The following is an 18,348-nucleotide window of genomic DNA, read 5'->3' as shown; positions in this document are numbered from 1 at the left end:
GGCCTGGGGAGGAATATTTTTTAAAAAAAAACTGCTTGAAGACAGGCAAGGTGGGAATAGTATGTATCTCAAGGGGGAAGGAGGGTGTTTTTCCCAAATTTGCCTTTAGACTCTGCGGTTTTCTAGGCAATCTTCTCAGAAATGGGTTTTAAGGACTAAGAAAGAGTGATTGACCCCAGGTCACACAGTTGGCAGAAATATAACTCATTTTTCCCTGTTCCTGGTCCAATAATATAAGCACCAAACTGGCCCATACATACCCTTAATCTTTAAAAAAAGCCTTCCAAATATTTGTGATTAAAAAAGTATTTAAACAGTTTTCAAAGAGATGTTATAAATTCTCATGCTAAATAAAGCAATATTTGATAGACTTTGATGTTTGATTCACTCAAAGTGACATATAATAAAGTGGAACCCCAGTGTGTGAATTGCAAGCCCAAAGTTACTCCTGCCTTCCGCCTGTGAGATCAGGTGTTCAGGTGTGCACACAGAGTTATGAGGGATAATTCTCAGTGCTATGAGGTGGCTAAAACCAGAAACAAGGAACAAGTATGATGTATTGTAATATAATATGAGCCTTAGTAAAAGACAGGATGTCTTCAAAGTATGTGACATTTGGCAGTCTGCTTCTCGTGTTGAAAGTACCATTTATGCAACTTGCCTCACAGAATCAGATTCAATTCAAAATAATCCACCTGTAACAAACTAGGTCACCCAAACTGAAAGAAGTTTTTTTTTTAAGTTGAGGAATGGTCAGATCAATACAGCGGCTTCAATTTGTACTGTGGCTTGAAAACATCAAGTGAGAGGCATACAAACAAAACAAAATTGAAAGATCAAACTCAGGCAAAGCACATGGCAAAAGCATGGCATGCTTTCTTGTCTGGTAAGTATAACTAACAATTGTCCCAGTTAATTTAAATAGAAGAAGCTGCAGATGGCTGGAATTTTTGTGTGTATTTTGTTTTGTGTTTTACATTTTTATTCCTGCAGAGCAATTGTACTTCCTAAGAAAAATGCAAGAGGAAACAAATCTCTGTCATATTTTCCAAGTGACACAAAAAAACTTCCAACTCAGAAAAAGAGAAGATAACCCCAAGAAGTCCAGATCAAAAGAGGCACAATAGGGCCAGAAACTATCCTACATTTTAAAAAATCTGGATTTCCTTTACTAATTGATAAGGCTCTGCACTAACAAGCAAGCAGGGCAACTTCAGCCTAATTCCGGGATGGCAAACCTAAGGCACGCTTGCCACAGGCGGCACGCGGAGTCATTTGTCAGGGCACGCGAGGCGTTGCCCTGTCAGCTGGCCAGCATGCATGTGCGCGCTGGCCAGCTGACTTCAGCTTTTGTTTTAGGCCATTTTTCACCCTCCCCAGGCTCCAGAGGATTTATAGGAGCCTGGGGAGAGCGAAAACAGCCCCCCACCCAGAGGCTTCAGTAGCTTCCCTGAGACCTCTGGAGCACAAAAAAACACCCCTACGGGCAAACTGGAAGTTTGGGAATGGAGTTGTGATTTGCTTGTAGGGTCGGTTTTAGCCCAGGGAAGCTCCTGAAGCCTCCGGAAGGCCTCCGGGGGGGACTGTTTTCACCCTCCCCTGGCTCCTATAAAGCCTCTGGAGCCTGGGGAGGGCAAAACAAGCATGCAAAAAATGGGGGGAAGCGCTGGTCATGCGCACATGTGCGCTGGACGTCGCACATTGCATTATGAGTGTGGCATGCCTGCGCGCGACCCTCCTGTGCGCCCCCCCCCCTTTTGGCACATGAGCCAAAAAAGGTTCGCCATCACTGGCCTAATTCATCTGAGAAGAATTCTTCATATGACCATCAATCTTAAAAGTAGAAGCTATTGACTATATGGTGAGATGAAGTCCCTGCAAGGTAATTTCCTAGAAAAAACTCTCTCTTTTTCTCTTTCTTCTACTGTCTTTCTCTTTCCATCTTTCTCTCCTCCCCCGTCTCTTTCTCTCCTCTAACCACAAGCAAGACAAAAGTAGGGGAAACATCAAGAAAGAGAGATGTTCCTGCCTATGCATACGTCCGGGCAGGTCTGCCTGAATGGAAAAGGTGATCATAGGTTGGTTTTGGTTTAGGCTCTATTTGGCTTGGGGTATTGTCTTCCCTTCTCCTGAACTGCCTTGCCTTTCAGTGTGTTTTACCAAAGGTTCTAACTGTTTGATTATAGAGGAAATACCTGCATCCACAGTGAATTATGTTGCTTATCTCATTAGTGTGGAAGAGCCATAACTCAAAGCTAGTGAAAAAGCTACAGGGGGAGGAAGACAAAGAAAGAGAAGGACATGCACTGTATTGTTTAAGATTAACCCTGAACTGATCACCATGAAATACAGCCTTTATTTGAGGAATCAGATTGGTGCAAAAGAGAAGTGATTTAAAAATAAAAGTTGGTTTTGCTTCTTACTGAAAGTAAGCAGCAGTGCCATACATTTTACATAAGTCAAAGAGAAATGGAATTGGGGACAAATACATCAGTGTCAATTTATGTATTTATTTTTATTAATTTGTTAACCCAGTCATAAGGTTGATTCATCATTATCCCAAGCCTGGATAAATAGGAAGGGTTAGAGAAAGCAACGGTGAACTGCTTTGTAAAAAAAAAAAAAATGATCAAGAATTTCTGATATGCAAGCTGGCTTTAGAAAGGGGTGTGGCACTCGAGATCACTTTGCCAATGGAGTATGGAAAAGGCACAAATATCAAAAGGGTCTATATAAGTGTTTTATCTATTACAGAAAAACTTTTCACTATACAGAACATAATAAGCTATAGGTGGCTTTGTGCTATCGTGGTGTCCCAACTAAGGCAGGCAATAGTGAGAACACTCTATGGAGACACAGATTGCTTCAGGATCAGTAAGCGAAGTCAGACAGGGATATATTTTATCACCATTTTTGTTCAATCTGTATCAGGGGTGGGTTCAGCCCGGCTTTACTGCTGGTTCGCTTGCATGCACGCTTTGCACACATTGTTAGTGGTACTAGTGCAATTAAGCACTAGCAATGAACCCCAGGTCGAGGTTATAACAGAGCAACCCTGTAAAGTATACGCAGCGTGCGATATATAAAGCAACCACACTGAATAATGGATAGTAAAGTAACAAAAACAAACTTTACTTTCTGAAGAATATAGCAAAATCCATAAACACAGCCAAAAAGTCATACACAGAGAAAAACAGTCCAATAACTTACACACAGTAAGTAGTAGCAACAGTAATAACAGTTAGACAGCAGTTATCATACATCAAGGCAAGAGAGAGAGAGACAGAGAACATCAGCTGCAATTTATATGCTGCAATCTACCAATTAGCAGATCTCCTCTCTTAAAGATACATGACAATATATTGTCTACCCAACTTGTTGGTTACACCCTAACATTCTCCCCTTTGGGTAGATCAATATATCCACTCACAATCTAAGATGATAACCTTCACATGATGAGGTATGTTTCACTGAACTTTGTGCCTTAGTGAAGTTGTCTGCTAAATTGTCTTCAGTTGAACAATATTCCAACTTTATCAGGCCATCCTTAATGCTTTGTCGAACATTAAGATACCTCAAATCAGTATACTTCGACCTCGTTTTTATAGCTAAACTAGTCGCCATTTTTATTGCTGCCTGATTATCTTCATAAACCGTAAAAGGTTCATTAATACTTAATCCCATATCTATAAGCAACTGCTTATAATATATCAGCTCAGTACATGTCAACGACAAACATGAAAACTCAGCTTCCATTGTGGATAAGCTTATGTGTTTCTGTCGTATCGACTTCCATCCAATCAGTACACCACCTAGCATAAAGGCTATGCCGGAAGTTGACTTCCTATTATCTATAGCAGCTGCAAAATTCGCATCAGCATAAACAGTCAAAACTAAATCCCTATTTGGTTCTAAATACAATGCATAGTGGATAGTTTTCTTTAAATAACGCAGCACACGCTTTGCTGCTTGCCAATGCCTCTCTGAAGGACTATCATTGAATCTAGCCAGTTGGTTCACACTAAATGATATATCTGGTCTAGAACAATTACTTAGGTACATTAGGCTACCTATCAAAGATTGATAGATTCCCTTATCAAAACCAGTACCCTCAGTTACCTCAGGTTTAAACCCCAATGCCATTGGTGTCTTTGCAGTCTTACATAGCTCCATGCTATATTTCTTAAGCAAATGATTAATTTTACTAGCCTGCGACAGCTTAAAACCTTTACTGGTTCTAACCACGTCTAAGCCCAGATAATGCTTAATTTTACCCAAATTCCGGATTTTAAATTTACTCTCTAATTGTGAAACAATGTCAATAGCTTCCTGCTCAGACCTAGTAATAATAGCTATATCGTCCGTGAACAAAAGCAACAACGAGATCAAACCATTTTTCACCCGTCTAAACAAACAAGGATCAGCCAAACCTGGAATAAATCCCATAGCTTTTAGTTCATTTACTATGCATCTGTTCCACTCAAAACTGGACTGTTTTAAACCATAAAGGCTCTTTTTAAGTCTCCAACAACCAGTCTGGCCATTAGAATCCACACCTGGTGGCATCTTCATATAAATGGTATGCTGCAATGGAGCATGCAGATACGCTGTTTCAACATCAATATGGGTAACATTACACCGATATTTAGCAGCCCACACCAATGCTGCCCTCAACGTAGAGGCTTTCAAGCTCGGAGCAAAAACCTCATCGTAATCCCTCTCAGTTTGGGAAAACCCTTGAGCAACTAAACGAGCCTTATAAATAGCATTGCCAGCAGCATCGTTTTTAATTTTAAACACCCATCTACATCCAATTGCACTCTCCCCTGAAGGGAGCTTAGCTTCTTCATAAACCTTCAATTCCTGTAAGGATTTCAACTCCTTCTCCATAGCTGTTTTCCACAATTTCTTTTCCTTTTCAGGATACAGCCTTAACTCTGCAAAACTAGAAGGTTCTATGCTAACTTGCAATACTGTACTGGCTTGGTATCTGTCGGGTGGATGCCTGTCCCTAGTAGACCTCCTAGGCAATACAGGACTTGCAGGATCATCCTGTTCCACCTCACGAGTAGATTCTACATCTACATCTTCCTCCCCTTTCAGAGTAATAGATGGACTATCCTGATTCTCTAACTGCTCATTTGGTGTATCATGATTAACCAAACGATCAACATCTATATCATCACAAACCTTGTGAAACTCTTGTTCTAGCTTCTCCCAACCAACATGTTCTGAAAATTTAGCACTAGCACTGTGCATAATTCTCCGAGTTCCAGGTTCCCAGAACCTAAACGATCTATGATTGGAATTGTACCCAACAAAAACCATCTTCCTAGCTCTGCTTTGATCCTTCCGTCTAGTCTGTGAGGGAATATGCACCCAAGCAGGGACACCAAATGTGTGTAAATAACTCAAATCAGGCTTCCTACCATGCCAAAGAGTATAAGGAATCTTACCAGTAGTTGAGTTAACTACTATGTTCAGAATATGGTTTGCACACATTATAGCCTCACCCCAAAGCTTTTCTGACAAACCAGAATCAACTAGCATAGTTCTGGTCATTGCCTGCAATGATTGACCACGTCTTTCAATAAATGAATTATGTTCTGGCCTGTAGGGGGCAGAACGCCTATGTTCTATACCAGCATTCTCCAACATTGATGTAAACCTATGATTAGTGAATTCAGACCCATTATCAGTGACTAGGCAAAGTACTTTTTTATCCATCTTACGTTCAACAAACTTTAACCATTTAGTAAAATGTTGGAAAGTTTCTGCCTTTGATTTCATTACATAACAGAAACCATACCTAGAATAATGGTCCATAATGCTGAGTATATAGCAGGCACCTCCTAAGCTAGGTTTCTTAGGGCCAATTAGGTCTGCAAACACTACATCCAGTGGTTTAGATGTCTTGAATCCTTGAAACCGGTTTGCAGGGGTAACCTTACTTTTAACCTGGTTACAGGCATTACAGTTAAGATATTTTGAACAAGGTTTCAAATTGATTCCATTAGATAGAATAACAGTTTGACGTACCATTTTAAAATTTACATGGCCTAAACGTCTATGAAGTAGATGTATACAGTTATCATGGGGCTTTTTATTCTTATAACCAGGTTCAGAACTCGCAATATTTAAAGAGTTCTCATGTAGAATAAATAAATTATTCTCCAAATTGGCAATAACACTATTACCTTCTTTTTCAATAATGCATCTATCATTCTTAAATGTTACTGTAAACCCACATTTCACAAGGTCTTTTACAGATAATAGGTTAAATTTCATTTTAGGTACATATAACATTTCCAATTTTTCATTAATACATGGACAATAAGCTGTACCTTCACCTGAAGCCTTAATTTTCCAACCATTTGCTAAGGAAATGTGCTGTTTGCTAGCCTTCATAGTAACAAACCTTTCTTTAACCTTAGTTATAGAATGGGATGCGCCACTGTCAACCACCCAGAAACTATGGTTTACAGCCTTATCAACCTTAGCTACAGTTACAGTAACATTGTTGCTTTTTCTTTTACTATTAGCAACATTCCTTTTCTTGCTATTTTTACAGTTCTTAGCAATATGCCCTTTACCACCACAAGAATAACATTTCTTAACAAAATTTACAGTTGAAAACTGTGTTTCTTCTTGTGATTGATTGTCTCTGAACTGAACTCTATCCTCTCTTCGTCTGGACTCTTCAAGCAATCTCCCGGTAACCTCAGATAATGTCAGTTCATCACGTGAAAGAACTTCCAATGAGGAAACAAAAGAGTCGTAGCTTTCATCAAGCGATGATAGAATAATATACACCTGTTGAAGCTCAGAAAAAATTAACTCTTTTTCTTGCAAATCCTGCAAAGTTTTCTTCATGAAGTCTAAATGAGCCAACATATCACCACCTTTTTGCAAACAGGCTCTAAACAGTTTCCGTGTGAGATGAATATGAGCACCCACACTGTCCCAAACATAAATTCTCCGCAATGTGTTCCAACACCTAGCAGCAGACTCTTCGCCACAAATATGGACCAGTTGCTGGTCATTCAGTGTTAGTCCAATAATGCAGAGAGCTCTCTCATTGTCCCTGTTAAACTGCACAATCTTCTTCGCATCCTCATCATCAGCAGGATCCCAACCTGTAACATCTGATGGGTTCTGAACCACAGACCACAGTCCTTCTCTACGCAGAAGTAGGGAACACTTCAAGGACCAGGAAACATAGTTGGTTCCATCAAACCGGGTAATCATGGAGAGTGCAGCAGACTGTTCATGTGCCATATTCACAAAAATAAACTATCCAAAAAGTGGTGCATAAAAATAAAATATTAAGGCAGGGTGTCTGGGCCCATAACCAATGTTAGTGGTACTAGTGCGATTAAGCACTAGCAATGAACCCCAGGTCGAGGTTATAACAGAGCAACCCTGTAAAGTATACGCAGCGTGCGATATATAAAGCAACCACACTGAATAATGGATAGTAAAGTAACAAAAACAAACTTTACTTTCTGAAGAATATAGCAAAATCCATAAACACAGCCAAAAAGTCATACACAGAGAAAAACAGTCCAATAACTTACACACAGTAAGTAGTAGCAACAGTAATAACAGTTAGACAGCAGTTATCATACATCAAGGCAAGAGAGAGAGAGACAGAGAACATCAGCTGCAATTTATATGCTGCAATCTACCAATTAGCAGATCTCCTCTCTTAAAGATACATGACAATATATTGTCTACCCAACTTGTTGGTTACACCCTAACACACATGCACACTGGATGCGCGCTGCACACACATGCACAATTCAATTAAAAGTGGGGGCACCAATGGTGCCGACAGGAGAACCATTTCCAGGGCGTGGCATGCCTGGTTCGCTGCCAGTTTAAGCAACCCAGGCTGCCATACCACTACCAGTTCAGCTGAACTGGTCCGAACCAGTAGGAACCCACCACCGATCGGTATGCTGAGGTCCATGGAGATTCTCAATCATCTAAGTCAGTGTTTCTCAAACTTGGCAACTTTAAGTCCTGTGGACTTCAACTCCCAGAATCCCCCAGCCAGCATAGCTGGCTGGGGAATTCTGGGAGTTGAAGTCCACAGGACTTAAAGTCGCCAAGTTTGAGAAACACTGATCTAAGTCATGGTTGTCCCAAAGGTGCTTTTTTCAAGAGGCAACTGGACTTTGTGGTCAGAGCAAAAAGAAGCTTCTTGGATGAGAAGCTAAATGTCTTCAAAGAAAACCAAGAAAGTCCAGCTGCCTCTTGAAAAAGGGCAACCTTTGCGACGTGTGTGCTAAGGTGATTGTGCAGAAATTAGACCCAGAATTGCCTGATTTGGAAGTGAAGATTGGAGGAAGAACCATAAATAATCTGAGGTATGCAGATGGTGCAACACTATTGGCTGAAAATAAAGAAGACGTGAAAAAATGATCTGGAAAATCAAGCATGAAAGTGAAAAAGTAGGATCGAGTCTTAACTTCAGGAAAAGAAAGATAATGACAACAGCTGCAGATGGATGTCCGTGAGAGGTTTAAAATCAAGAAAGAGGAAAATGAAATAGTTTGAGAATGTATCTTCCTTGGATCAAAAATTGTCCAAAATGACAGTTTTACACCCGAAATCAAATGCAGGATAATCTTAGACAACACTGCAATGGTTAACATGAATAAGATGTGGAAAAGCAGCAATACTGATATAAATACAAAAAGGATGCTAGTTAGAGCAATAGTCTTCCCTATAATGATGTATGGGTATGAGAGTTGTACACTAAGAACTGCTGATTGAAGAATAATTAACACCTTTGAACTGTGATGCTGGTGTAAATTATTGTATATGCCATGGACAGCCAGAACAACCAAGAGAGGTGCTGAATCATATAAAACTAGAAATAGCACTAGAAGCCAAAATCACAAGACTACATCTGATTTACTTTGGCCAAGTCATGCATGCAAATTCATCAGAGAAGTCAATGATGCTAGGAATGGTTAGTGGATCAAGTAAAAGAGGCTAGCAAAGAACTCACTGGCTTGATACCCACGTATCTGATACAAAGATGAAATTCAATCACTAAAAGAAGTTGTGCTTGACAGGCTAGCACAAAGAGCACTTACCTATAAAGTCATCAAGAGTTGGATACAATTCAACAATTAAAACTACTATTAACAATTTATTTAATTTTGCTGCAAGGCAACACTGGGAAGTCAGTAAATTACTGGAAATAAAGGAATGATATTCAATCTGTGATATAACATCAAATTGTCAAGGATACTTACATATGTGTTTTTTAAAGAGCTACATCCAATCTATTTGACGTATGCAGGTATGTAAAAGATGATCATCTGTAGTTGGAAAATGTTCAACAACCCAGAATAAAACTAGGTTAGAACCTAAGCGTTAGAGCCCTAAATCATGATGCTAAGTATTTAATCATTCAGTGATTAAATATTTAGGGAATATCAGGGAAGTTGAATTTTTGCAGGAAAGACCCATGTCTTTGAAGACATACATCAACCCTTACATAAGAATTGTCAATAGGTCCTAGATATTGTTTTGTAAGAATAAATGGAAGGGATCCTCAAATGAAGTAACAGAAGAAAAAGATTTTTGTACCTATCATTATTTTAGGGAGCTTCCAGAACTGATTTTTTAAAACTCTCCACATGCCAACATTTATCTGTAAAATTTATGAGAGCAATCACAGATTGAATATCATTCCTTTATTTCCAGTAATTTACTGACTTATTCTTCAGTCCTATCTCCAGGCCCTTCCTAGATTTCTTCAGATCGCAGTCCAAAGGCTCACTCTGACTCACAATGATAGATTTGACGCCACTACATTACCAGAATATATTGTTAGGTCATAACTGCAGAATTAAGCTTTCTAGATTCAACAGATAAAAGCATAATGTTCAAGAGGAAAAAAACAAATACATGAACAAAAATATAAAAATATTCCAAAACTGTTTCTCTAAAAGATAACTCAGCAAATGAAGAAAAAAAGAGGATAATAAATGCCTCATAATACTTGACTAAAGAATGGAGCTATTATTCCAACATAAGTACCTATATTCTGCTTTCTCATGTGCCCACACACAGAGTGTCAATTGTTCCTCATCAATTGGCCTGCTCAGCTGGGAAATGAGCCTTGGTAACCCAAGCTGTCCATGGTTACCTCAACGGTAATGAGAAAAGGAACTCATGCTGTACCAAAAAAATGTAACAACTTATTTGATCCCACATTTATCATAACCTTGAGAAAAGCATGTGATGTTTCTTTCTGTATATATCAGTAACTAACTAATATCAGTATATATCAGTAACTAACCCTCAACCAACCGCACTCAACATGTAGTCCTCAATGGAACTGCATCTACATGGAGGGAAGTATGCAGTGGAGTAGCCCAAGGCTCTGTTTTAGGCCCAGTACTCTTCAACATCTTCATCAATGATTTGGATGAAGGAATAAATGGGGAACTCATCAAATTTTCAGATGACACCAAGCTGGCAGGAATAGCCAACACTCCAGAAGATAGGCTCAAGATACAGAAGGATCTTGACAAACTTGAACATTGGGCACTATCTAATAAAATGAAATTCAATGGTGAAAAGAGTAAGGTTCTACATTTAGGCAACAAAAACGAAATGCACAGGTACAGTATAGGTGGTACCTTGCTCAATAGTAGTAACTGTGAGAGGGATCTTGGAGTCCTAGTGGACAACCATTTAAATATGAGCCAGCAGTGTGCAGCAGCTGCCAAAAAAGCCAACACAGTTCTAGGCTGCATCAACAGAGGGATAGAATCAAGATCATGTGAAGTGTTAATACCACTTTATAATGCCTTGGTAAGGGTGTTGATGATTGATGGTGATGAAGATAATGATAATGACGGAGATGGAGTTGATCCAAAGGAAAGGATTTTTTTTCATTTTTTCATGTTGGTTGTCTCGGTCAAGAAAATATGTTGACCTAAACCAAAAATCCAACCATCCTTTCTTTTATCCAATATAATCAACAATGCACACATGTCCATACAAGGTTTTCTTATATGAATAAAATTTTTAAAAATATATAGTAAATTTGGATGATTTTTATCACTGAAGAACATTTTTATATCCACCAATGTTAATGGACTGGGGGTTAAAAATGTTTCTTTCGCTGTTACTTTCTTCTGTGTGTGTGTGTGTGTGTGTGTGTGTGTGTGTAAATAGCACAGCAGAGGAAACAAACATCATTTAGTGTTACCCTATTGCACTGGCTACCCCATTCCTTGTTGAGAGGGATCTTGGAGTCTTAGTGGACAACCATTTAAATATGAGCCAGCAGTGTGCAGCAGCTGCCAAAAAAGCCAACACAGTTCTAGGCTGCATCAACAGAGGGATAGAATCAAGATCACGTGAAGTGTTAATACCACTTTATAATGCCTTGGTAAGGCCACACTTGGAATACTGCATTCAGTTTTGGTAACCACGATGTAGAAAAGATGTGGAGACTCTAGAAAGAGTGCAGAGAAGAGCAACAAAGATGATTAGGGGACTGGAGACTAAAACATATGAAGAACGGTTGCAGGAACTGGGTATGTTTAGCTTAAGAGAAAGAAGGACTAGGGGAGACATGATAGCAGTGTTCCAATATCTCAGGGGTTGCCACAAAGAAGAGGGAGTCAAACTATTCTCCAAGGCACCTGAGGGTAGAACAAGAAGCAATGGGTGGAAACTAATCAAGGAGAGAAGCAACTTAGAACTGAGGAGAAATTTCCTGACAGATAGAACAATTAATCAGTGGAACAGCTTGCCTCCAGAAGTTGTGAACGCCCCAACACTGGAAGTCTTTAAGAAGATGTTGGATAGCCATTTGTCTGAAACGGTATAGGGTTTCCTGCCTAGGCAGGTGTGGGACTAGAAGACCTCCAAGGTCCCTTCCAACTCTGCTATTGTATTGTATTGTATTGTATTGTATTGTATTGTATTGTAAGATTTATCAGTTAGATATCATTTTTACATTCTGTATAAGATAATGGAGGAAATAGTGATTATTAATTTAATTTTGGAATTTTGTGCAACAAGAATCCAAGGGCCATTTTGACTCAACTGATTTTTACACATCCTGAAGTGACCACATTTAATCTTGAATCAGAGAAGGTAGAAGGTGGCATAATTGTTTTATCAATTGACCATAATAGTGTTGCGCATTTGACTAACTGATGGTTCTCTTTCTATATTGCTCTCCCTAATTCCATCCTATATTGGGAGTACAATGGCAGAATGTTTCATGATAAAACAATTATGCCACCTTCTACCTTCTCTGATTCAAGATTAAATGTGGTCACTTCAGGATGTGTAAAAATCAGTTGAGTCAAAATGGCCCTTGGATTCTTGTTGCACAAAATTCCAAAATTAAATTAATAATCACTATTTCCTCCATTATCTTATACAGAATGTAAAAATGATATCTAACTGATAAATCTTACAATACAATACAATACAATACAAGAACAGATATCTCCAACCCATGACCTGCAAGCCACATGTAGCCCTGGTCAGCTAGTAATGCGGCCCCACAAGATCATAATAAAAATATAAAATAAAGGGAGTTTATATATATATATATACATGAAATATATTACTGGTATATATTTTATATGTGGCTCAAGAAAAATCCTCTTCATTCAAGTAAGCCAAAAGTTGGGACATGCCTGTTCTAGAGTAAATCTGCACACTGATATAGAACACTACATTAAGCCTCTTAACAACTGAAATCTGTGATTTTCTTTGCAACTATCTTCTTCTCTTCTCTGCATGTTTCTTAATTTTCTTATGCAATGGAAGAAAGGGAAACACAAATGTAGACAAATATTGTTTAATTTCGTATTTTTCAATTCAGGTAACCAACTAAACCAAGACCTCTGTGTCTTCGCTGGATGTTTCTTTCAGCAATTAAAAAGCTATGCAGAGAGGCCATATTACAATTTCTTTTTAAAATAGAGGGGGGCAGTTAAGGGTATCTATACCTCATTGTCTCCCAGTCAGAAACAATTTGCACTGCTTACACACACACACACACAAAGACACACAAAACAGAAGGAGAAAATCACAGAATTCCATATAATACATCACTTTATTTTTACATTATAATTGCAAGTCAAGCTCTTTCTCAAACTGAATGTCTTTCAAAATAGTTAGTGGATGTGTGGCTTAATGGATGTGGCGGTCACTTGTGGATTTTTCTTTTGGAAAATAATGTACATTATTCTCCGGTGACTCAAAAGTCTTTTCCTCTCAGCTCTGTTTAACACAGTTAAACTTTGATTTAAGGAACTAAATGAGGAAGGGTGTCCATTATATCTGAATGTCTATTAAATATGGAAATATCCCTTTCATCAATATATAATGTTGATGCAATGATGTCATTATACAAATCACATACATTGTTGGTGTAATGACCTCACTATACCAACAATATGAACTGCTCGTTAAAATAAATGAAAATAAACTGAACTGTTTCATCCAAACTACCTCTGATGCAGCAAAATTGTATGTGATTTGGGGACGTTGATCAGAGTTAAACTTTGTCCATTGCATCCAAAGTCTGCTAAATATGGGTTTGTTCAATAAACATTTTACTGAATTGTCAATTCTCCTCAGTACTGCTTTTCCATTGCACAGAAATAAAGAAGCTGGAGCGATATAAGTTGAGGATGGGGCAAAATTTGTCTGTACACTGAGAATGCAGCTGGGAGAATAACCAAGACTTACTCATCTCCTATGGCTACCAAGTCATTTTAGGCTGGTTCTTCAAAAAGTGGCTGCTCAGAACTTTAACATTCCTAGTAAAGGAAGCCCACATGGCTTCCCGCAAGTCATATTTGTACCTGGTCCTCGATGCCTCTTTTCCATCCATATGTAACAGTTATTCTGAGCAACACCAGTCTGTGAGTCCAGGAACGGAAGACGAACACTGCGCTCGGCACAGAGACGGGAATTGTAACTGCGACAGTGCTCTATGGCTTCTTTGTAGAACTGGTCCCCAAGACTGCAGAGGAGAGAAAAAAGACAGAGAGCACCCATAAAGTAACTCCATCTACCCCAGAGGTGGGCTGCTAATTTTTTTACTACCAGTTCGGCTGCGTGCACGATGCTTCTGCGCATGCGCAGAAGCATCTGGGTGGGTGGGCGGAGCCTCCTGCCGCTGCTACTATTGGTTTAGCCAATCTGGGCCAAACCAGCAGCAGCCCAACTCTGATCTACCCCAAGAATGAAATAGCACAAATAGGGGAAGTGTATGGAGTAATACACAAGAGATAAAGATAAATGAAAATATATGTGCATAATGGATTGTTGATTTACAAAGGTGGGATTATTTATTTTTCAATTTAGGACCAACCCAAAGCTTGACATGTATAATATTGCCAGATTAGCCTATAAAGAACTTGTCCCGTTTATTTAATACTCCAAATTTTGCAGGTCACTTGGAAAAGTCGATATGCTAAATGTGAGAAAAGGAGGGGGGAATAGAGAGAGATTCACTCCTTTGATAAGTCCGCTCCCTCTGTCACTTCTTGCCTGAAGATTCTTTAGAGTTATCTGATGACAGACGGTATTGCAGAGATTTCAATATCACCAAATTCTCCTTCAATATAATCTACAGGATTCTGTCACTTGGGCAATCTGCCATCACTTCTCCCTTCTTAGCTGTCTCCATTTCTAACAAAGGCTCACATACCTGAACTACAAAAATCAGGGCAATCCTTAGTAATTTAAAGAAGTCTGTTCATCCATGTTTTTGCAGCTCGGATTTGCTATCCTTGGCATTAACAGCCACTAGATACCAACTAAAAAAAATGCAGCTTTAAATTGAGTAAGAGTAGACAAAAAGATATGAACAAATAAACAAAGTGTAAACAAAATAATCTGCCTTCTATCTCTTCTTTCTCCCTCATCCCCATCCCTACCCCAAAGAGATACTGCACCCTCTTTATCCAGAAGCCTGTTTCATTTCTCTATCTTTGATTTTGCATCTCTTCTCCAAAACCTCTGAAAATCTTGTTTCCTGGAAAGTTTGGAAATTTGCCAGCTTAGGATCAGCCAAAGTCTAAAACAGCAGGATGGATGGGAGGAAGGAAGGAAGGAGGGAGGGAAGTAGGGAAGGAAGTAGGGAAGGAAGTAGGGAAGGAGGGAAGGAGGGAAGGAGGGAAGGAGGGAAGGAGGGAAGGAGGGAAGGAGGGAAGGAGGGAAGGAGGGAAGGAGGGAAGGAGGGAAGGAGGGAAGATCCCTCTCTTATCTCCCTATTTTTTTTTTGTCTGCTTGATGGGTAAACGTCTAGAGAGGCAAGGTGTAAATCCAATAAATAAACCAATTGGGTTGGGGTTGACTTTGACATGAGAAGTCTGGAGTATTGTACACATATCGTCTATCATATAACCACAGTGAACCATTAAGATAACTTATGATTTAGCACAAGAACCAGAACTGAGGATCACTTGACATTTTTAGCAGCTTTCAAAACTGGACATTCTTGTACTAAGTGAAAATGCATCCCAAATCTCCCTGCTGTGTCACCGAGGATTTTGTGGTCCAGGTGGCATAGAAGGCAGCCATGCACAATGACACACAAGAATGATGCACAAGAAGGAAAAAACAGCAGTAGTCCAAACTGCCTCAATCCGGAGCTGGCACAAAAAAAGATGCTGTCTGAAATGATGGATTATATACCACCCTCTCCAGTTCCATATGCAAAGCTGACATCACTTGTGGCTGAATTTTATTCCGAAGCAGATGACAGTATAGCCAAGATTCTACCACCTACTGGAAGGCTGTATGACACACATGAGTCTCCCCCACCCCCACTTTTCTATATTTCTCCACCCCATCACCCCCATTGCTTCCAGCACATGCAATCTGGTGCACCTCTTTCAGTACAGCTGTCCTTGAGTGGGCTCCAGCATGAATTACATCTAAAAAATGCCATGTTCAGAAGCCTTTCAGAGAAAAGAGGAGAAGAAACAAAACTGGTTTTAAACATCAGTGCCCATTTCACCATTATCTCTTATTCCTTTAACAATTTCCACCTGACAGGCAATTATATAATTTAGCTGAAGACAAGTACACTTCTTTGTGGACAATTGTTTATGCTGACACAGGCATCAGTCAGCAAGCTGAAAGCTTGTCATTTGAACTAATGGCTATCTTATGCATTCCTTCAAAGGGTGCATTCCTCTCCAGAAGGAAGGGAGGGAGGGAGGGAGGAAGAGGGGAGAGGGGACATGAGGAAGGGAAGGGAAGGGAAGGGAGAGGAGAGGGGAGGGGAGGGAGGGAAAAGAAGGCAAGGCAAGGCAAGGCAAGGCAAGGCAAGGCAAGGCAAGGCAAGGCAAGGCAAGGCAAGGCAAGGCAAGGCAAGGCAAGGAAAGGAAAGGAAAGGAAAGGAAAGGAAAGGAAAGGAAAGGAAAGGAAAGGAAAGGAAAGGAAAGGAAAGGAAAGGAAAGGAAAGGAAAGGAAAGTCTTTCTGAACAACCTGCTTCAAGTTGGATTTATACTCAGTCTTTTCTGAAACTAGAATATTAACATAACAGCTCCAGACCTATTACATTTCAGGACTCACACTTCCATTTGGTAAGTCTTTCCCACTAAATCTATTAGGAATCAGAGGTGGACATATCCTGCAAAATAATGTGGCTTGCATGATTTTTTCAAAAAAATATTGTCACGTTTTACATAGGTTTCAAACTAGGTAGGCCTAGAATCCCTGCAATGTTATGCTGCTCCTGCCCTCCTTTTTGAAAATAATGAAAAGAGGAAGTATATGTTGCACTTGAATCATTAAAAAGCAAGGGATTCTAACATGGCGGAGGCACAAGTAAGATAAAGTTTCATCAGGGCTTGGGAACTGAATCAAGATTGAAGGTCTTAGGGAGAGAAATCCACACCCAGATAGAAGACTGACCCCTAACATCAATTGTATTCTAGTCTCCATGGAGGAAAGAGGAAGTAATGTTTACTACCTTTCCTTCTACAATGGCAACAAATCTCTCTGCATCCAAAAAGAAGAGTTGCAAGGGATCCTGCTGCCATCTTGTCTGAGCCAACTCTCTTCAATGGATGAAAGCCAGAAAGCCATCCGTGAAATGGAAAACATGGCTGAAGGAGAGCCTCTCAGACAAAATATCTCAAGAGCCTTTCTTATCAAATTCAGACACATTTGCCATCTGTGCTTTCGCTGATGAATGTGGGAGATGGTTGAAACAGAGCCACATACGTTACACTCTATCTGGAATCCATGAGCACTGCAGTAGCCAACTTCTGCCATGCCTTGCTTCCCTTTTCCAAAAAGAAAAGGTGAGGGTCTGATTTGATCCAGCTGGGGTACGGTAAACTCTCAGCACTGTATAGGAGAAGAAGAAGGGCTCTGGGAAATCTTACAACCCTAAAGTGGAATTAGGCTAAGTTACTACTCAGAAAGAGATGGTAGCCAGCAGATATCTCTACCCTGATGCCTTAATAGTGGTGAAAAACCTCTTAATTGGATACGTCACCGTTATGTAGGAATTACCTTGGGAGAGAGGAGGAAGAGCCACAGAGTAGTCAACCAACCACCATGTAAAAGTTATCTCAGCCCTCATAAGCAAAAGGAGAGCATAGGAAGCATCTCAGAACAGACCTTCCCTAGTTTCCTGGACAGTAAGAGTACAGGAGGGGACATATGATTTCAGACGTGCAAGGTTTTGTTACTACAATCTTACAATAAAGGTAGTGTGAGTATTCATGGTTAGTGCTTCTTGTATGGGCTACTTTAAAAGGCTGACAGACACCTGGCTCTCTGGTCTCATTATGTTTACCAGTGAGAAGCTCAGAGAAGGGAACGAAGCAGAGATATACTTTACTCACATCTGTCTCATTGTCATGAAAACTGTTGGACCGGGCAACCCAACCATGCCTTGAAGAAAGGAGGAAAGGGAGTTCCATGCAGCCCCTTGGAGGACAGACTGGATAGAATTCTAACAAATGAGAGGAAAAGGTGAAACAGAAAGAGAAAGGGGATTGTATGGGGAAAGAGGGTTTGATTGTGGAAAGCAGTGATGAAAAGCTGCACTAGGACCATGATGGCAAACCTGTGGCACACAGAGCCATGTTACCTAGCACACGCCGGGTCACCTGTTCCTCTTCTGGGTTTCTGGCGTGCATACGTGTGTGATGATCAGCTGGCCTTTGTCCGTGCGGCAGTGCCGGAAACCGGAAGAGCTGATCTTTCGTTTTCTGGCATGAGCATGTGCACTGGCCAGCTGATCGGCATGTACATGTACCGTATCATTTAGAACCGGTTCCAGCAACCTTCCCCCCACCCGTCCGCACCACGCTTGC

At 40.0% G+C, this 18,348-nt stretch overlaps 1 protein-coding gene across 8 annotated transcripts in view; it reads right to left on the bottom strand.

The window, feature by feature from the left end:
- DPF3 (double PHD fingers 3) overlaps positions 1-18,348 on the bottom strand; it is a 262,300-nt gene that overhangs the window by 134,994 nt on the left and 108,958 nt on the right. For all 8 annotated transcript variants that reach the window (XR_014174206.1, XR_014174207.1, XR_014174208.1 and 5 more), the window contains exon 2: positions 13,866-14,026. Coding sequence is in view for 5 of the 8 variants with exons in the window: in XM_081939667.1 (XP_081795793.1) it covers positions 13,866-14,026 (161 nt within the window). In the remaining 3 variants the exon portion in view is untranslated. The remainder of the gene's footprint in view (positions 1-13,865; positions 14,027-18,348) is intronic.

Source organism: Natrix helvetica, assembly GCF_964273705.1.
Source record: "Natrix helvetica genome assembly, chromosome: 1".
Classification (NCBI taxonomy): Eukaryota; Metazoa; Chordata; class Lepidosauria; order Squamata; family Natricidae; genus Natrix; species Natrix helvetica.
Note: the sequence above shows the minus strand (reverse complement) of the source record. Positions and strands in the feature narration are given on the sequence as shown.